The 18,576-nt window shown below is 38.6% G+C and overlaps 1 protein-coding gene across 8 annotated transcripts in view; it reads right to left on the reverse strand.

Moving 5' to 3' along the window:
• SLC44A5 (solute carrier family 44 member 5) overlaps positions 1-18,576 on the reverse strand; it is a 352,457-nt gene that overhangs the window by 133,051 nt on the left and 200,830 nt on the right. For all 8 annotated transcript variants that reach the window (XM_034653706.1, XM_034653705.1, XM_034653707.1 and 5 more), the window contains one exon: positions 12,039-12,087. In XM_034653706.1, the coding sequence (XP_034509597.1) occupies positions 12,039-12,087 (49 nt within the window). The remainder of the gene's footprint in view (positions 1-12,038; positions 12,088-18,576) is intronic.

The raw sequence follows: 18,576 nt of genomic DNA on the forward strand, positions 1-18,576 counted from the left end.
CTGGTGATGGGTATTAAGGAGGGCACGTATTGCATGGTGCACTGGGTGTTATATGCAAGTAATGAATCATGGAACATTGCATCAAGAATATTAAAAAAAATGTTTTTTATTATATTATGTTAGTCACCATACAGTACATCCCTGGTTTCTGATGTAAAATTCGATGATTCATTAGTTGCATATAACACCCAGTGCACCATGCAATATGTGCCCTCTTTACTACCCATCACCAGCCTATCCCATTCCCCCACCCCCCTCCCCTCTGAAGCCCTCAGTTTGTTTCTCAGAGTCCATAGTCTCTCATGCTTCATTCCCCCTTCTGATTACCCCCCTTTCTTTATCCCTTTCTTCCCCTACCGATCTTCCTAGTTCTTATGTTCCATAGATGAGAGAAATCATACAATAATAAATATTATTTTTTAAAAAATGGTTGAAGGGCGCCTGGGTGGCACAGCGGTTAAGCGTCTACCTTGGGCTCAGGGCGTGATCCCAGCGTTATGGGATCGAGCCCCACATCAGGCTCCTCCACTGTGAGCCTGCTTCTTCCTCTCCCACTCCCCCTGCTTGTGTTCCCTCTCTTGCTGGCTGTCTCTATCTCTGTCAAATAAATAAATAAAATCTTTAAAAAATTTTTTTAAAAATTAAAAAATGGTTGAGAACAAATGAAAAACAAATCCATTCAGTTGCAAAACAGCCTGAATACAATAATATTTGAAGAATAGTAAATTCTTCTGACACAGGTATATGGTAATATGGTGTATGGTATACAGGTACATAGTAATAAAAACAAGCATTAGCTTCTCCAAGAAAAGAACCTATGGGTCTATAAGAAACATTTTAGTTGTAATCATAGTAAAGGCGAAAAGTCAAATGTCTGTGGTGAATGAAACATCAAGGATATTATTATCCAAGAATAAGAGACTAGATGAAAACGGACACAATATGTAGTCTATCTCTGTCCCCCCACACACAAGTTCATTAAGCAGCCGTGTTCTATGGCAACTCTTACTTCTAAGAGGTGCTGTTGCCCTAGCTTCACTATTTGGGGTTCTCTCCTGAAAGCGGAGCATTACACAATCACATAGTCCTACATAACTCCCTTAACAAATCCCTAAAGGAAAAAGAGTCCTACATCCTCATCCTGCCCTTTAAACTTCTCCATAATCCCAAATATGCTTCTCAGTTTCATTCCCAAGGTGTGTTTTGCCCTAGTCTTTGTTCCAGTCCCTCTGGAACATGGAACACATGTCCCTATGGAACACACCATGCACTCACATTCTGTGGTCCCCTTGGAGATGCACCTACCCAGGTTCCCTTCAAGAAGGACTTAACTGCCTGACTGCAGCAAGTGTGGCCATAAATAGCCTCTACATGCCAGAACCTTTACAGTCCGCCTCAGCCACTTCACACCAGGTCATGCCCTCCCAGGACAGCTAACAAATCAGGAACTGAGCCAAGTGGGCTCAAGATGTAGCCATTTCAGAGTTACTGCAGACACCTGGGAGGGACAGTACTCACTCTGGAGCTCCTTACTGGGTGGGCTGAGGCTTTGTGGTAGCAGTTTGACATCTCCCTCTGTTCAATCTCACTTCCTTCTCCTTCTTTTCACTGGTGTTGATCCCTAATAAAGAACTTGCACCTGAAATTCCAGCTCACCATCTGCTTCTGGAGAACCCAATCTGCAACACAGGCCTCCATGTGTCTGATTCTGTTCTGCATTCTCTATCAAAATCATTCTACTCTTCCAAGGTCTAGCTCAAAGGATCCCTTCAAGAAACACTTCTTCATCCTTCCAATTGGGAATAATTATTCATTTCACTCATTTTACTCTATCCCCCTGAATTATGCCTGTATCTCTGTGTATCAAGGCAGTAACTTTTTATATTAAAGTTGGTAGTTTCAATTTTAAGTTTATTGAGAACATAGTCTATGTCTTATTCATTTCTGTATGCCCACGGTGCATAACAGATAAGAGTTATGAATGAAAGAAAAGACTAATGCATGATCTGGAATCTACCTAAAGTTCTTATTTTTTCCTTCTCCATTATAACTTAAAAAATGCTGCCAATATTTCATCTCCAATATTTCATACACATGCCTAGCCCCCTTTATTTTTCATCTATGTAATATATATAGCCCCTGCTTTCCACACTAGCTAAGCACATCTGCCTGGTACAGAACATGCTTATCATGTGTTTAAGCCATCACATAAAAGAAGCCTCTTTTAATTGCATGATCCTTTGTTCAAAATATTATTCAAGACCTTCTTAGTATGTGAAGTACCCCAAGGTACTGCCATCCAATTCCATCTACCTCAGGATCTTCCTTTTTGTTTTTAAGATTTTATTTATTTTTTTGAGAGAGACTGAGAGGGGGGAGGGGCAGAAGGAGAGGGTGAGAATCTCAAGCTGACTCCACAATGAGAATGGAGCTCGATGCAAGGCTCAATCTCACAACCCTGAGATCATGACCTGAGCCAAAACCAAGAGTCGGTCACTTACCCAACTGAGATACCCAGGTGCACCAAGGATCTTCTTGTTCACATAATTTAGGTATCTAATATGTGTCTAAAAATCATTATGCTCCATTAGAACAGTGACCAAATTTTGGGTTCCCTTAAATCTTTGTAAGACTAGAATAATAAACTCTATGTGGGAAATTCAAAACATATGTATTGTGGACTAATAATATATCATGTTCATCTCTTCACTTTCCAAAATGATTGCTTCCTACGTTCTTCTCTCAATCCTCATACACATGGGCCTACTACCACCTCTACTACCACCACCACCCCATCCCTGTCTAATGACCTCATAATTCATTGAGAAATGAAAAGCAAGAAATAAGAATATCCCTCTTTTCATCATCAAAACTATTGACACCTAATTCCCTGCTTACCATTTTGCAGTATGGATTAGGAATCTCTTTCCTACAAAAGGCCACTCTCTGATCATGCTCTAGATTCCATCTTCAGGACTTTGTTTCTATAATTTCCCCTTTCTCTTGCATCATCAGTGCCCTGGATCATCTCCAGCACCACATACTACCATGTTCTAGTAACTTCTATCTTTAGAAAACTCTGCTTTGATACCAGATTCTCCTCATCCTTCAATAAAACTTATTGGAAGAGTTGTCTCTAGTGGCCCCCTCCAGGTTTTCATCTGATATTCTCTAATTAACTCTCCCCAATCAGACTTAATTGTCCACTACATCACTGAGATGGAGTAGATGAGGTCACTAATGACTTTTGTATTGCCAAATCCAATGGTTACTTCTTAGTTTTTATCTTGCTTGATCTCCCAAAGCAATCAACACAGTTGATTCACATCCATCCATCCATCCATCCATCTCTTCTTGTAACACTACTTTTAGCTTCTAAAAAGTTGCATTCTTCATGCTTTTCTGCTAACCCATAGGTGCTTTTTCTGTCTCCTTTGCTGGCTCCTCCACCTCTGCTTGACCCTCAAATGTGGTCAAGTTCAGAGTTTGTCCTTAGGTCTTTTCTTCACCCTCCTACATGATCTCATCCAGACACTTGGCTTTAAATATTATCTCCCTGCCAATGACCCCCCCAACTCTCAATATCCAGCCCTCACTTTATTCTTCACTGAGCTCCAGACTCATATATAGCTTCACTGCGAGAATATCTATTATTCTGCAACTCAAACTTAACATATCTAAAACAGAAGTCCTACAATACAAACTTGCTCCTCCCCTAATATTTTCATTCTTGTATAGAGGATCATCATCCACTTCGTTGTTCAAGTTAAAAATCTAGCAGTTATCCTTGACTCCTTTCTTTCTCTCATCTCTCACACCAATAAGTACTGTCACCTCTACTACCAAAAAATATATTGAATCTATTCACATCTATCCATCTCCCCTACCACCACCCTAGTCCAAGTCACTGACTCCTTCACTTAGATGACAGCAAAGGCTTCCTATTGATCTTCTTGCTGCTGCTTTTGGACTCTTAAAAGCCATTCTCCACACAGCAGTAAAAATGAGTTTTAAGAACATGTATTAGATTAATTCATTCCCCTAAAACCCTCCAATGGCTTTCCATCACACTTATACACACAAGCTGTAATGTGCTTGCAAGAATCACCTACCAACCCACCCCCAACCCCATCCCCCTTCCATCATACTGCACTCATACCAGCCTTCATTCTGCTCTTTGAACATACTAAGCTTATTCCTGCTTTAAAGACTTTATGTTTTGCTATTCCTCTGTCTGAAGTGCCACGTCCTCAATCTTTGTATGGCTATTTCCTCCTTACCATTCAAGTTTCATTTCAATTGTCAGCTCTATAAAGAGGTCTATGGTGGCCACAGTTTGAATTAGAGCCCGCCCATCCTCAGCTACGCATTATCACACCATCCTGTTTTGTTTTCTTCTTCATAGTTTTCACTTTGTGATATTGTCATGTACATGTCTCAGATGTTGTCTGCCCTGTCTCTTCCCTCTTCCAAAAGACAGGTGCCTTGTCTATGTTGCTCATAACTATATCTTTAATGCCTAGAGGATACTGGACAAATAACAGATGACCAATAGATATTTGTTGAATGAAAACAAATGAATACTAGTCTTTGGAATAGCAACCACATAAGACATCCACAGCTAAGAGGTCCTTTGTTCTCTTCCTCAGCTTGTACTTCCTACATTGAACCATAACGTTTTTTCAGTTGCCTGTTTCTTCTATTATTTAATTCTTTGAGGACAAGGACATCCTATCTTTATATTATCACCAACTACGTAACAGAGTTAGATGCATTGTAAATATATTTGTTCAAGGAGTAAAAGAAAACAAGGCTGGGGAGGAAGCAGAGTGACATAGAACCTATGGATAAACACAACGGTGAACCTCACAAGAGGCTGAATAATGGCCATAGCACTATCATATTTGAGGCAAAACAGTCACCATATATAAGTAAAGCCATACTTACAGGTTTGAACTCTAGGACTTTAATGTCATATTTAAAGTTCTTTCTGAGAAGCTATCCAAATTCTTTTTTTTTAAAGATTTTATTTAGTTATTTGACAGAGATAGAAACAGTCAGCAAGAGAGGGAAAACAAGCAGGGGGAGTGGGAGAGGAAGAAGCAGGCTCATAGCAGAGAAGCCTGATGTGGGGCTCGATCCCATAATGCCAATCACGCCCTGAGCCGAAGGCAGACACTTAACCGCTGTGCCACCCAGGCGCCCCTATCCAAATTCTATATCATTTTCAGATGACATTGGTGTGTTATGGGGGTTCAAATTCCTAAATGCAACTCTCTAGGAAGGAAATAATAGGAAATAGGAAAACAGCACCTGAGTTCTCTGAACTATTCGCATTACTAGGGATTGTGGAATACACCTCAGACCAATGGACCTGTGGTCCAAGTCCGAAAAAATAAAGTCCAAATTGTTACAATTGGCACCCTATAATAAAGGTCATATATTATCTTCTCAGGACATGGAGATGGAATTTGTTTATTTTATTTATTTTTTAATAGAAAAGCTCACCTGAAAGATCAGATTAAAAGAATCTTAACATTTATAAGCACAGCCATGAAAGAAATAACCCCATTCTTTATAAACAGAGGTGCCATCCAAGGAGTAGATGCTCTAGCTAGTGGTATATGGGGGGGGGGGACGCCAGCACTCACCATTAATTACTCACATATACACTGAATGCAAATCTCTGTCCTTCAAAGAATTATAAGCCAGATGACAAAATAATACATGAGTACAAAAGTTAAAAAGCAATCATAAGTAGAATGTACTGAATATCATTCAAAGCAAAAGCTGAGGATTTCAGTGGCGGGAAGGTTCTCTGAGACTGGGGTCAGGAGGGGTGGATCCTGAGAAGGACCGTTAAGCAAGGAAGACTACCACTTTAACAGTAAGGTGCTTCCCCAAAACTTGACAGAATAGAAAATAATGCTGCTTTCCGAGGGTTAAACTGTAAATCAACACATAATTAAAGCAGAGATGTACACAGTCACTTCAAGGATACTATAAACTTCCCAGTCCAGCAAGCCTGATTTAAACTTATTGACTTTATTAACATATATGAAGAGAATTGCAAATAATGATCAAACAGCTCTGCCCTTCCAAGTACTCTCCAGGTTAAGGCAACAAATCAAACTCATGTGAGGATCCCACTCTATTGATAGACACCATAGGCAGCTAGCACCTGATGCCATTAGACATTCTACTCATACAATTCCCTGGTTCAAACTATACATTCATCAAGCAACCTTTTAACAATTAGGTTTCTCATGTAGTTTGCCTAAAGGGAGCAATGTGCTGGTCAGGCCAACATGAACACCAGGTCTGCTCAGCAATTAAATTTCTTAATGTAAATTACTGCATTGGTATTCTGGCTTTATACGTCAGTCTCCTGTGAGCTTTGTTAGTGCCAGTCATCATCCCTGAATTGTAATTCTAGGACACTGACATAATAAATTTTCAGACCCTGCAGAAGTATACAGGACTGGTTTGGTTTTTAACAGAAAGTTCATTCAAGGGTTTAGAAACCCCAGAGAGAGAGACAGAGACAGAGAGACAGAGCAGGGGGAGGAAGGGTAGTTTAGGCAGGTATAGTAAGACAAATTTGTGTAGGGATTTGAATATAATATTAAGGCATGGGAGTTAATGTTCAGCAGTGGGTACTCACTGGTGAAATTTGAGTAGGGGATGCCACATGATCAAAACTGTTACTACTTAGCAGAACTCATGGCTTAATTGAAGAATTAGCCAAGCAAACAACTAATTACAACACAGTATTATAAGCACACAGAGTATTCTGAGTGCACCAAAGAAAGTACTTACAGTTTACTCTAGGGATGATCAGGGAGTATTTCTCAGAAGAGAAAACTTGCAGTTCTTTTTTTTTAAGGTTTTATTTTTTATTTTTATTTATTTTTTTACGATTTTATTTATTTATTTGACAAGGAGAGAGAGAGAGCTCAAGCAGAGGGAGCAGGAGAGGGAGAAGCAGGCTCCCTGCTAAATAGGCAGCCCAATGTGGGGCTCGAACCCAGGACCCTGGGACCATGACCTGAGCCGAAGGCAGACGCTTAACTGACTGAGGCACCCAGGTGCCCCCCCTTACAGTTTTTTATTACATTTTGACATTCTTTCAAATTTTCCTCTTTATTTACATACTTTTTTAGTTAAAAGAAATATGTCAACATTTCAAAAAGCCTCGGAAGTTTATTTCTGACTTTCTACAAAATATTCCTACCTGGATATGCCAAAGGAATCCCAGACTCATTTCAAAATCTAACCTGATGGTTTTCTCTGCCCTTCATAACCATCCTACTACTCCTCATGCGTTCCCTGCTGTGGCGAACATAACCACAGTCCGTCTGACTATCAGGCACAGCCATGCTAAATTCTCTTTTCTACCCCCAACCTACAGTCAGTCCAAAAGCCTTAAAGATTTTGCCTTTTCGTTACCTCTTAAACTTTCGCCCAGGGCCACTGCCTTAGTCTTTAGTCATTTCTCAGCTGGATTACTGAAATAGTCTTCTAAATGGTACCCTGACTTCATTCCAACTAGCTTCTATCCTTTCCAGCACATCTTCAGTTTTGAAGCTAGAGTGATAGTTCATTTAGTCATCCAACAGTTACATGTGTCAGGGCCTTTCTAAACCCAGGGGATAGAATGATGAACAAGGCAGACAACGTTCTTGCTTTTCATTGACCTGATACTCTAGACAGGGCACTGTCTAGAACTGTCTAGTACTAAAAAAAAAAAAAAAAAAAAAAAAAAGGGACTGGGGGGCNCTCTGCTATGAGCCTGCTGCTTCCTCTCCCACTCCCCCTGCTTGTGTTCCCTCTCTCGCTGGCTGTCTCTATCTCTGTAAAATAAATAAATAAAATCTTAAAAAAAAAATTGGGAAGAAAGCAAGTGTAGCTACAATGAGAGGATAAAGAGAGAAAGAGTGGTAGAGGATAGGTCAGTAAATTACACAAAGGGCACTCACGTAAGGCCCAGTAAGTTTGAGTTTTAATCAAAGTGCTATGGGAAGCTATTGAAAATGTAAATTAAAGAGCTTCATAATTTCATCTATGATTTGAAAGTTCACTCAGGGTCTTGTGTGGGTAACGGATTTAAGAAAAGCAGGAGTGTAAGAAGGAAGACCATTCTGAGTCCAGGGCAGAAAAGTAGAGGCAGGATGTATAGAGCCATGGATGAAGGTGGGAGTGGAAAGATGGCGAAGTGGTTGGCTTGGTGATATATTGTGGAGCTAAAGCAATAAGACTTCCTAGTGGAGTGAATGTGGGAGATGAGAAAAAAAATAAGAAACCCAGGAACTGTATGTAACCTGATGGATATTGGTGTCATTTTCTGAGATGGAGAAGAATGAGGGGAGAGGTTTTAGAACTTTGGGGTGAGAGTAGGGATCAAGAGCTCGGTTGGGCCACATTAAGTGAGAATAAGTATTCAGAATTCAAAGAGACATGTCAAGTAGGCAGCTAAATCGAGAAATATGGAGGTCAATGGAAGAGTTGTTGGTAACAATACAAGCTTGGGAGTGATTGACATACAGATAATACTTAAAGTTATTGGCTTAGTCTAAAAGTAGACTAGAGACAGAGAAGAGTAGAAGGCCAAGGACCATTTGAACATTTGGAGATCAAGCAAAGATTGAGGAAACTGAAAAGTAGAGGCCAACGAGGTAAAAGAAACTTCAGGTGTGTATGAGGTCAAAAAAGGCAAGAGAAGGGTTTTTCAAAAAGTAGAGAGTGGTCACCTTCGTCAAAAGTTGCTGCGAAACCAAAGACACCACCCACTGCACTTGGAAAGATGGAAATCATTGGTAACCTTCTCAAAATCAGTATGAGGAGAGTGCTACAGAATAAATCTCTACTGGAGAGAATGTGAGGGAAGAGAGCAAGTTACAAGCCATTTTGACTTGTAAAATAGTTTGAAATAAAAAGCCTATATCCATAGCACTCCCTTTGAAAACTTTTAAATAGTCTCCAAATGTGAAAGGAAATGGAAGGAATTAAATGATGTTATAATTGGTGTAACAAAAAAAGCACACCAGCTATTTCAACAAGTAGCCAATATGAGAACTGCATAAATTTAAGAGACAGCATTGTATTCTCACAATAACTTGGGATGTCTACTTGATAATGGCTCTGTAGAATTCACAAGAGGACAGCAGTACGGTACTTTCTGTGTGTATCACTTAGGCTAGAAGCTGGACTCTTCCTTCTGTGCTTTGGCATTAAGAGTTGAATCAGTCATGAAACTTCAAGGTTGGAAAGGACTTAGAGGTCATTTAGTCCAACTCCTTTGTGTGAATGTATCCCCTCTACCACATCCCTAATAAACACTGCTGCTTTCTCTTCTTGAACGCTTTTCGTGATAGTGGATTTGCCACGTCCCCCCAATGCTTCAGGTAGAAATAAATGCAGCTTATTACATTTCAGACAGATTTTCCGCCCTTTATAATAATAATAGCTATTTTCAGCATTGTGAAACCTACCAATTTGATTAGTATGAGTCACATGTCCTTCAATTGTTTTGTGTATAAAGGAAAAAAGGCAATTATGGAACATGTAGGCCTTTTTATTTCTATTTACCTGTCTACTTACATGCTGCCTCTTTCCAGGAAAAAATCCTAATTGAAATGACTTAAAACACCTGGGTGCAATATTTATTAAAATAGAAATAGAAATTCAAACTCCTAAAAAGAAATTCTTGACTCAAAGGCTAATGTAGCTGCTGGCATTGAAATTAAATTTATCAGTGGGCTTTCTAGAATTCAGTATAAAAGGAGAAATATAGTGGATTACACAGTTCTCCTTATCTAACAGAAGAAAGTGTACTAATTCTCCATTAAATGAAAAAATTTTCTTAGTTCTAAGTTACAAGAGGAATTTCTCATGTAGCATCCTACAAAAGAGCCTTATTTCTTTGTTTTCCATTTGCATTCTTTTTCACTACCATTTCATTTTTACCAAGCTCACAGTCTCAATCTAGTGTTAAAAAAAACTTTCAAAAAAATCTGTTGAATATAGGGGACAAAGCCTGAGCACTGGATAACTACTTTTCAAAAGGGACTGGAAAAATACCTTAAACTATCAAAATCACCCTTGGCGGGGGATCAATATTATGTAGCATTGATTCTCATAGGTCCAATTCTTAGTAGATGGGAACAAATGAGAAACTGAGTTACTATCTCCTATGGCACTCTATTATTCCTTCATCTCTCCTAGAAATAACTATCTACAGTTGGGTGATCACTGGGTACAAATATGATATCCTTATGAACTGAGAGAGGTGTACAGAACGTGGTCAACTGAGAAGCAGAGAATGCTGGAAGGATTGGCCTGAATATCTGATAATAATTTGGATCTTTCAGAACGGAAGTGATATCTGTAAGCAAAAGGTATTATTAAAGCTGGTCCTGCTGCTGGTGTAATGTGAAGAATTTGGGCTTTCTCATTTGCTCATTAAACACTACAATTATTTTCCCAGGAAGGGCATTATAGAAAAGTTACAAATGGGTCAACTGTGTCTTCCTATAGTTAAGCCCCCTTTACAATACTTTCCCCTGTTCTTGGATTGAAGAGTGGGGGAGGTATGCCCACATTATGACCATTTCACCTTTGAAGGCCTCTGTGGTGCTGAAGACCTCACAAAAGGCCCTCAGTGAAAATAAATTACTTTCCTCATAGTGATTATCACAGTTGTTTAGACTTTACCTGGACTACCTGCTTCCATCATTAAACTCTAAATAACTAAAGACAGATCTCAACTCCTTCCCCACACCTAAAGCCAGCCAAGCATAACTCTGCTTTCTTCTCTCTGGCTAGAAAAGTAACACCTTTAATCTGTATTTTGTTCGTCCAAATGTGCAGAACATTATATTATTATTATTATTATTACTATTATTACTGCTACTACCACTACTATTGTTGAATCTGTATTGTATCTAGAGGTCCCTTAAGGCCCATAAACTAGATTCAATTCTCACAAATTAGTTATTGTAAAATCAATGCAGGTGCAGTAAAAGTAACCTACATACTGAATGAGGCTGTTCGCATACTGGACAACAGAATGTATGTATGGTGTTACCACAGGAAGAATGAGAGATTTCAGACTTAATGTAAAGAAGGCATTGGTTCACCTTCAAAAAAGAAACCCCAAATGAACGACTTGGCTTTTTACAGAATTAGAATAAACGAAACATATTTGTTTAAAGCCGGGATATTGTAGGCACATAACAGTAACTGCTAATGTGCATGCTGACGGTTGGCAAGAGCAAACAAGCATGCTGATCATTATTTCACCTAGTAGTTTATTATGACAAACAAATGCCAGAAATCAGAGTCAAAGCTAAGCAAAACCCAGCTACCAACAGCATAATTTTCTCCTCATTTTTGCCTATTCTCCCCTGCAAATCCCTTTCTGATTAGCAGGAAGCCTGGGAATAGAGAGTAAAAGTTACAATAAAAGAGGCCTGTGAATTACTGGATTGTTTTTAAAAGCCATACAACTTTGAGGGAGAAGCACCAGTTGAGAGAAGTACATATTTCCCTAGAGCAGTCTAAAATATCTGAAAGCTTACACAATGCAATGGTGAATGGTTGTCTCTAAGAAAGCTCTCTGCTTTTGGAAGCTGAGTAGCATGAATACCTGGTGTGGAAGAAGTTGGCATAGCAACTCTGCATTTGCAACGGTGAATCACAGAGTAAACAGGTGCACAAAACAACTACTCAAATGTGTTTGCTTCTCTACAAAGTGGTTACATCTTGTAGAACATTTTTAGGCTTTTCTTATTGAGAAATACAAACTCCTTGGTCTAATAATTTAAGGCATTTCATTTGCTGAATAGGAGAGGATATTCGTGAGTCATGGAAAGATTTATTCTCTGTATTTTCTCTATATAAATAAGGTGACATTTAGGCTAAAAATAAGTCATTCCCCCTTCATAGCAGATACAATTCTCCATTGACCAGAAAATGGTACCAAAAGTAAACTTTCTGTGTTCGTTAAAAAATATATTTCCAAGAAAAGAATTGCTTACCTTTTGGCAACAGGTCCCTTGAAATTCGGATCAAATGTCCTTGGATAACCTGCATTTAAAACAAAGAACTTTTTAAGCAGATATGCCAAGGCAGTGGCAGATATATACATACAAAATAAGAAAAATCTACATCTTGGCCACTGCCCAGTGCAATGTTGAATTCATTCTTTGGTCCAGGGAAACATCAGTTATGCCTTGGCTACATCTGCCAATCCTTTCCCTCTCTCCAATAAGAAGCAAGACTGGGAAGAGTTAAGGACCATATTCTATGCATACCGTACATGTATCTCCCACTCTTCTGTGTGGCCACATTATAGATTCCATCCAGGGTAGCAAAACTTGGAGCCCTCCTGGTCTGCAAAGCCGTTCTACCACCTGCATCACCAAGTATTGCTGAGTGCTCATGAGGTGCACAGTATAATAGAGATGCCTGCTTATCTGGTTCTCCCTTTTCTCTCAGATTAGGCTTTCCTTCAAGAAGTTGGAATATTTTTTGGTCTCTGCCACATTGTCTCTATGGTATATACAAGTCATTGTTACATTATATAAATATTATTTTTAATTGATTTTAATTGAATTTTTAAAGATCCTATTGGCAGGCTTCATGCCATCTGGGGAGATGATTGTGATATATTATCCCTATTTTTAAACAGGACAAAGTACACACAGAATGGCCTTTTCCCACAACATGTACTGTGTAATCAGACCTAAGACCAAGTTCTGTAAAATCATTTCTGGTCAGTGATCTGTATTTTGCAATCCCAAAAACTGGATGCTTCTTCCCCAACCTAAGCATTCTCACCACTTCCTCTAGGGATTTGTCCCTGTGAGAAGGCCTAGTCCGGAAATTAAAGAGCTTTTCAAAAGGGACTAACAAAAAACCCCCATGTGTCAGCAACCTGACTCTGCCTGTATATGGGGGCATGAGTTCTGAGGACTCACAGGCCTCTTTAGTGTAATCACAGGCTAAGAACAAAACAACAGGAAGGTAAGGACACACACAGAACAGAAATCTAAGAGCCAGTCCATCAGTGAATATTCATAATGCACCTATGATATGCCGAGAGCTCCAAGGGCACAGAAGATATATAAGACATGGTCCCTATCTCGAAGACCTTAACAATTGGTGAGACAAGATCAATATTTGATTCGTTCAACAAATACTTCTTGAGAATCTTTATTTACCAGGCCCTGTCTTGTAACATATGAACACTGAATATGCCATATGGAACAATTAATCAAGAACTAAATTGTGGGGTTATATGCCTTAAGTATTACAAGAGTTCTGAGAAAGTGGTTTCATCAAGGACTAGAACAGCCAAGAGGGTCTCATTCAAGAAGTGAGAGTTTTGTGAAAGATTAGAATAAAACAAGAGGAAAAGAGAAACATTTTGGGTGGATGAAACCAGAATTCTGTTAAATTCAGTAACTATTTATTGATCACCTGTTATGTGTTCTGCATTGAAAGATGCATTGCAAGGGATATAAGATTTACTGAAACAGTCTCTGTCTTCAACAAGCTAACGAACTGATAAGCAGGGAGAGAAATAAGAAAAGTACAAAAATTACTACAATACAAAGCAGAACATGATATCATAAGAGGGGTACAAAGAAAGTATTACGAGAGTTCCAGGGAAGGAAAGGTCACTTTCAGTTGAGATTAATAAGGAAGGGTTCCTAGAGCAAAAACATTTCGGGATGGACAGGTGAAGTTTAGACCTGTAGCAATGAATGAAGTCACAGAGGTAGAGATGATTAGCATGGTTGTGGGGATGGTGAAGATACTGTAAGATCAGACTACAGGAAGCCTAAAAAATTGGGATGGAATTTATTTTATACATCCTAGGCCACAGGGAGCCATAGAAGGATTTTGAACAAAGAAATGACAAGGTAAAAGCGGTGCTTAAGGAAGAGCAATGGAGCAGCAATATACAAGTCGTATGGCAAAATGCAAAGTGAAGGAGATCAGCTTAGGAGTCTGTTGTAATAATAGAGGTTAAATAATGGGAGCCACTGCCCAAGCGGTCGTGGAAGTGATGGAAAGAGAGATTCAAGATTCATCACAGAGCAGTAGAGTGGCATAGAGGTTAGGAGCAATTGTTTCACCTCTGAGTCTTGGTTTCCATATTTGTAAATGGAGATAACAACAGTACCAATGCCATAAAGTTATGAGGATTCAATGAATTAATACCTGTAAAAGTGCTTAGAACAGTGTCTGGCACTTAGTAAGTCCCCAGTGAATATTCATTATTTCAATGTAATTACATGAAAAAAACAAACAGATCTTGATGAACGACTGGGGTGTAAGAGAGAGAAGTTAAAGCTGGCTCCAAATCAAGTGACTACAGACCTAGAACCCATAATTCTCAATCAGTTTTAGTCTTTCGCCTAGGCTTGAGGAAAGACTGATGCTACTGAAACAGTTTGGGAACATTAGTAGGTGGAAGAAATTACAAAGTGTTACAAGAAAAAGAACATGAGGTTGATTATGAAGTGACATCTGATTGTAAGTCCATCATTCAACCAGAATTAAGAAACTGGAGTCTTGGGTCAAGTCTTGATATAAATATGTGGAAGTCACAAAGTTTATATCATGAAGTGATAAACTCCATAAAGAAGAACTTTAGGATCTGTCAGTTACAATGTTATTATAACATCAAGAACAACAGCATTTAACATGTTTTTAGCATTAAATCCTAAGTGCTATATCAAGTGCTTCATTTGCATTGTTTTGCTTGCTTTGATACAATAGCCTTATTATGTAGGTGGGTTGAAATCATTATTAGCCTCGCTTTACATATTAAAAAAACAAGGCATAGAGAGGCTAAGAATGTGCCCCACCTGGGATCCCCACTCTATCTAGTCTTATTGTGGCAGAACAGATCCCACTGGCCATACCCTACGATGCCAACACTGGTTTCTACTTGGAGGGGAAGTGTGTTATATGTTTCCTGTTTGAGAAAGTCTGTTTATACCTCAGTGTTGAGTTCTCTTATACACCGTCAACTTCTCTTTTCATGACTGCTTGTCTGACTGCCCAACTGGGAACTGACCTTCTCACAGTTAAGGGTAAAATGTAAAATTAAACAGTTATAGGAACAGAAACAGAAAAGCAATATTCAGGAAAGCTAAAAAATTCCAAAAAAGAGGGAAGATTGTAAATTCCACAGAAAAATGATTACTAAATGAATGCTTATTTGTATCTGGGACTGCTATAAGTACTTTGCACATAAGTCTGCCATTTTGCACAATTCCACAGAGAACACAATGTGAATTGTACTCCCTTGCACTGTACAATTCAATACCCCCAAGATATTTAGTATGTTATCTAATGCTCCATAATTCTGTGAGGCGTGCCATTGTTATTTCATTTTACAAATGAGAAGTTGAGGTACAGAGGGTGAGCTAATTTGCCCTAATCCTTCAGCTAATGAGAGGTGGAGGTGGGATTAGAAGGCACATGGTCTGACCCCAAAGCCTATGTTGAGCCACTTGGCAGGAAGTTGCTCATTGGTGATCTCAAAGAAATTCCACAGATGAGTGGGGAGAGGAGGCAGATGAAAAGGGATTAGCAATTTACATTGGTCTTTAATTATTCACTTTTTACATTAAAGATAGGCAAAACTGCTTTAAAAGTATCTAGGCTGGAAGGGCACCTAGCTGGCTCAGTCAGAAGAGCCTGTGACTCAATCTCAGGGGTCATGAGTTAGAGCCCCACGTTGGGTGAAGAGATTACTTTAAAAAAGAAAAGTATCTAGGCTGGCTTTCAATTTTGGTGTGATTTGTACCTTACAAACTGAAAAAGTGGATCACGGTGTAAATGAAATGCTATTGTCAAACCTGTCTGAAAAGCTGACACTTTCTGATTGTAAATCCTGGCTGCCTTATATTTCAGTTGAAAATACACTAACACCACAGTCAAATGATAAGATTTAGCTGATTCCATATAGTAATGACAGCTGGAAAGTGATGACTTCAGCCTGCCCCATGTGCTGGCAGAATTTGTATTGTCATGCAAATTTTTTATTTCCTGAAATCAATACAGGCCCTTGCTTTTTCAGAGGCCCTCACATGCTCTAATTGCATCTCTGGAATAAATAGACTGAAAGGCCAGCTAAGTGAAAAGAGCCACAATGCTGAACTATCACATGGCTTAGCTAGATGAATATAATTCATTTTTCTAACTTACAGAAAAAATAATTATAATTAGGTAATCATTTTAAGAGCTTCTTAAGTTCATGTGATTTTCGGATCACCAAAATTATTATGACAACAGAATCAGTAAAAAAATATTCATTATAGAAGTTACACACTTATTATTATAGGTAACAATTTGTATTGCACTTACACAATGCAATTTTTGTTACTAGAAATCATTCATGAAGATTAAGGAAAATAGTCCTGGTAATTAATTCAACTCATGGGTACAGATTTCACATGACTCTGTTGAATGCAAATGATAAGATAAAGCAGACAGACATGCTTGGAAAGACTCTTTTCTTTAAAAGCAATCTGTTTCTCAGAGAAAAATGACAATATAACTACCACTGATCAGTTATAAATTCCAAAAATCCGAGACCTTTAATTTTATTCCTTGAGGTATATTCTTTAGAGAATGTAATGTAGTTTAGACAGCAAAAAGGGAACTCTAAGGTGAGGAAAAGTACACTTAGAACTGTTATGAATGACCAAGTCAGATAGCTTTCCAAAAAGCAAGAAAAAATGGTATACGACAAAATTAAGTCTTGCCTTAATATTCAACAACAGCTACCAGAAAATTGTGAATAATCAAATACTTGTTTTACATTTGATTTTTACAAACATGTCTATGGTTCTGTCTATAAATGAAGGCTTGCCACTTCATCCAGGGAAAGGAGTCCCTTTCCTCCAGGTCTCAACAAAGGATAAGGAATCATGTTCTTTGCCATTTCTTACAGGGAGATGTTCCTACTTTTCAGCCCGGTACACACGGCCTCTCACAAACAGGCCCATCTCACCAGCCTCATCTCCTACCATCCCTCACTTCAAACTTGATCTTCTAGCAATTCTGTACTGCTATGATTCCAGCCCAAATCAGGTGTTTTGCAGAATGCCCTTTGAACAATATGCCTTTCCTCTCTTTGTTCTGTTGACAATGGCTAAAGAAATCCTACAGTTCTGACAAATTCCCCATTCATCCTCTAGGAGAAGGACAAGGACCAAAGCATTCTACTAGCTACTGTGCCAGTGGGTGGGGGCCACTTTGACTACAGAACAATGCTGAGAACTCTTATATAACCCCATTCCAAAGTAGCTAATTCCATTCATCTCTGAGACATACGTACTTCTATTATTTGCATTGTTGCACTTGGTACACTATGCCTTAAGGCATGTGCTGAGGTAGACAGATGCCCACATCCAAATCTCCCAAATTTGTTAATATTTTACTTTCCACGGCAAAAGGGACTTTGTGGGTATGATTAAGTTGATAACTATGAGGTGGGGAGATTCTCCTGGATTATCTGCTTGAGCCCAATATAATTACAACAGTCCATACACGGGGAAGAAGGAGACAAAAACATCAAAGAAGGAGATGTGACTATGGAAACAAGGTCAGAGTGATATGATAGAAGAAAAACTCAACTGGTCATTGTTGGCTTTGAAGAAGGTGGGAGTCACGAGCCAAGGAATGTGGCAGCCTCTAGAAGCTGGAAAAAGTAAGAAAATGGATTCTTCCCTAGAGCCTCTAGAAAGAAATGCAGCTGGACTTATCTTTTCATTTTAGAAACCTGTATTGAAACATTGAAACCTATATGGACATCTGACCTCCAGAATTATAAGATAACAAATTTGTGTGATCATAAGCCACTACATTTGTGGTAATCATTACAGCAGCAAGAGGAAGCTAATATACATGACTGTTTCTCCTACTGGATTAATAGCTCCTTTAGGGTGGACACAAGGTCTTGGTTATTATTCTAATGCTATTACCTATTTTTGTGTCTCATATATACCTATAAAACAGGCACTCAATAGATGCTTCTGGAGTAAATTTTTATTAAATTTCAATGTAATTTTGAATTTATCTTTAATTTAGGTTATAAAAATACAAATAGGAGATCAATCTTGACAATTACCAGCTAATCATTGTAGATGGAGCTCAACCTGAATTAAAGGCAAGTTAATAGATTCCTAGAATTGCACTGCTGTGAAAAATTACTTTCTCTCTTAACTCAGCATCCAATTTGTAAGTCAAGACCAGTAGGAGTTAACAAAGGAAGTAATGGAGACAGCATCCCATACTGGTGAATAAAAATTGGGCATCAAATTTCTTGGTATCAAATGTCATCTCTGCATCTACAAACTGTATGATCTTGGAAGAATTACTGTTTTTCTCTGTGAACTTCCATTTTGTCATCTATTAAATGATAGTAGCAAAAAAAATTTTCAATAACAAAAGAAGGAAACAATTTCTGCCTTTGGGGTGATCATCAGAAGCAGTAAAATATATGTAAATTACTCTCAAAACCAAAGTAGATCAGTGTAGAATCAATGCAAC

This window comes from Ailuropoda melanoleuca, chromosome 2, assembly GCF_002007445.2.
Source record: "Ailuropoda melanoleuca isolate Jingjing chromosome 2, ASM200744v2, whole genome shotgun sequence".
Classification (NCBI taxonomy): Eukaryota; Metazoa; Chordata; class Mammalia; order Carnivora; family Ursidae; genus Ailuropoda; species Ailuropoda melanoleuca.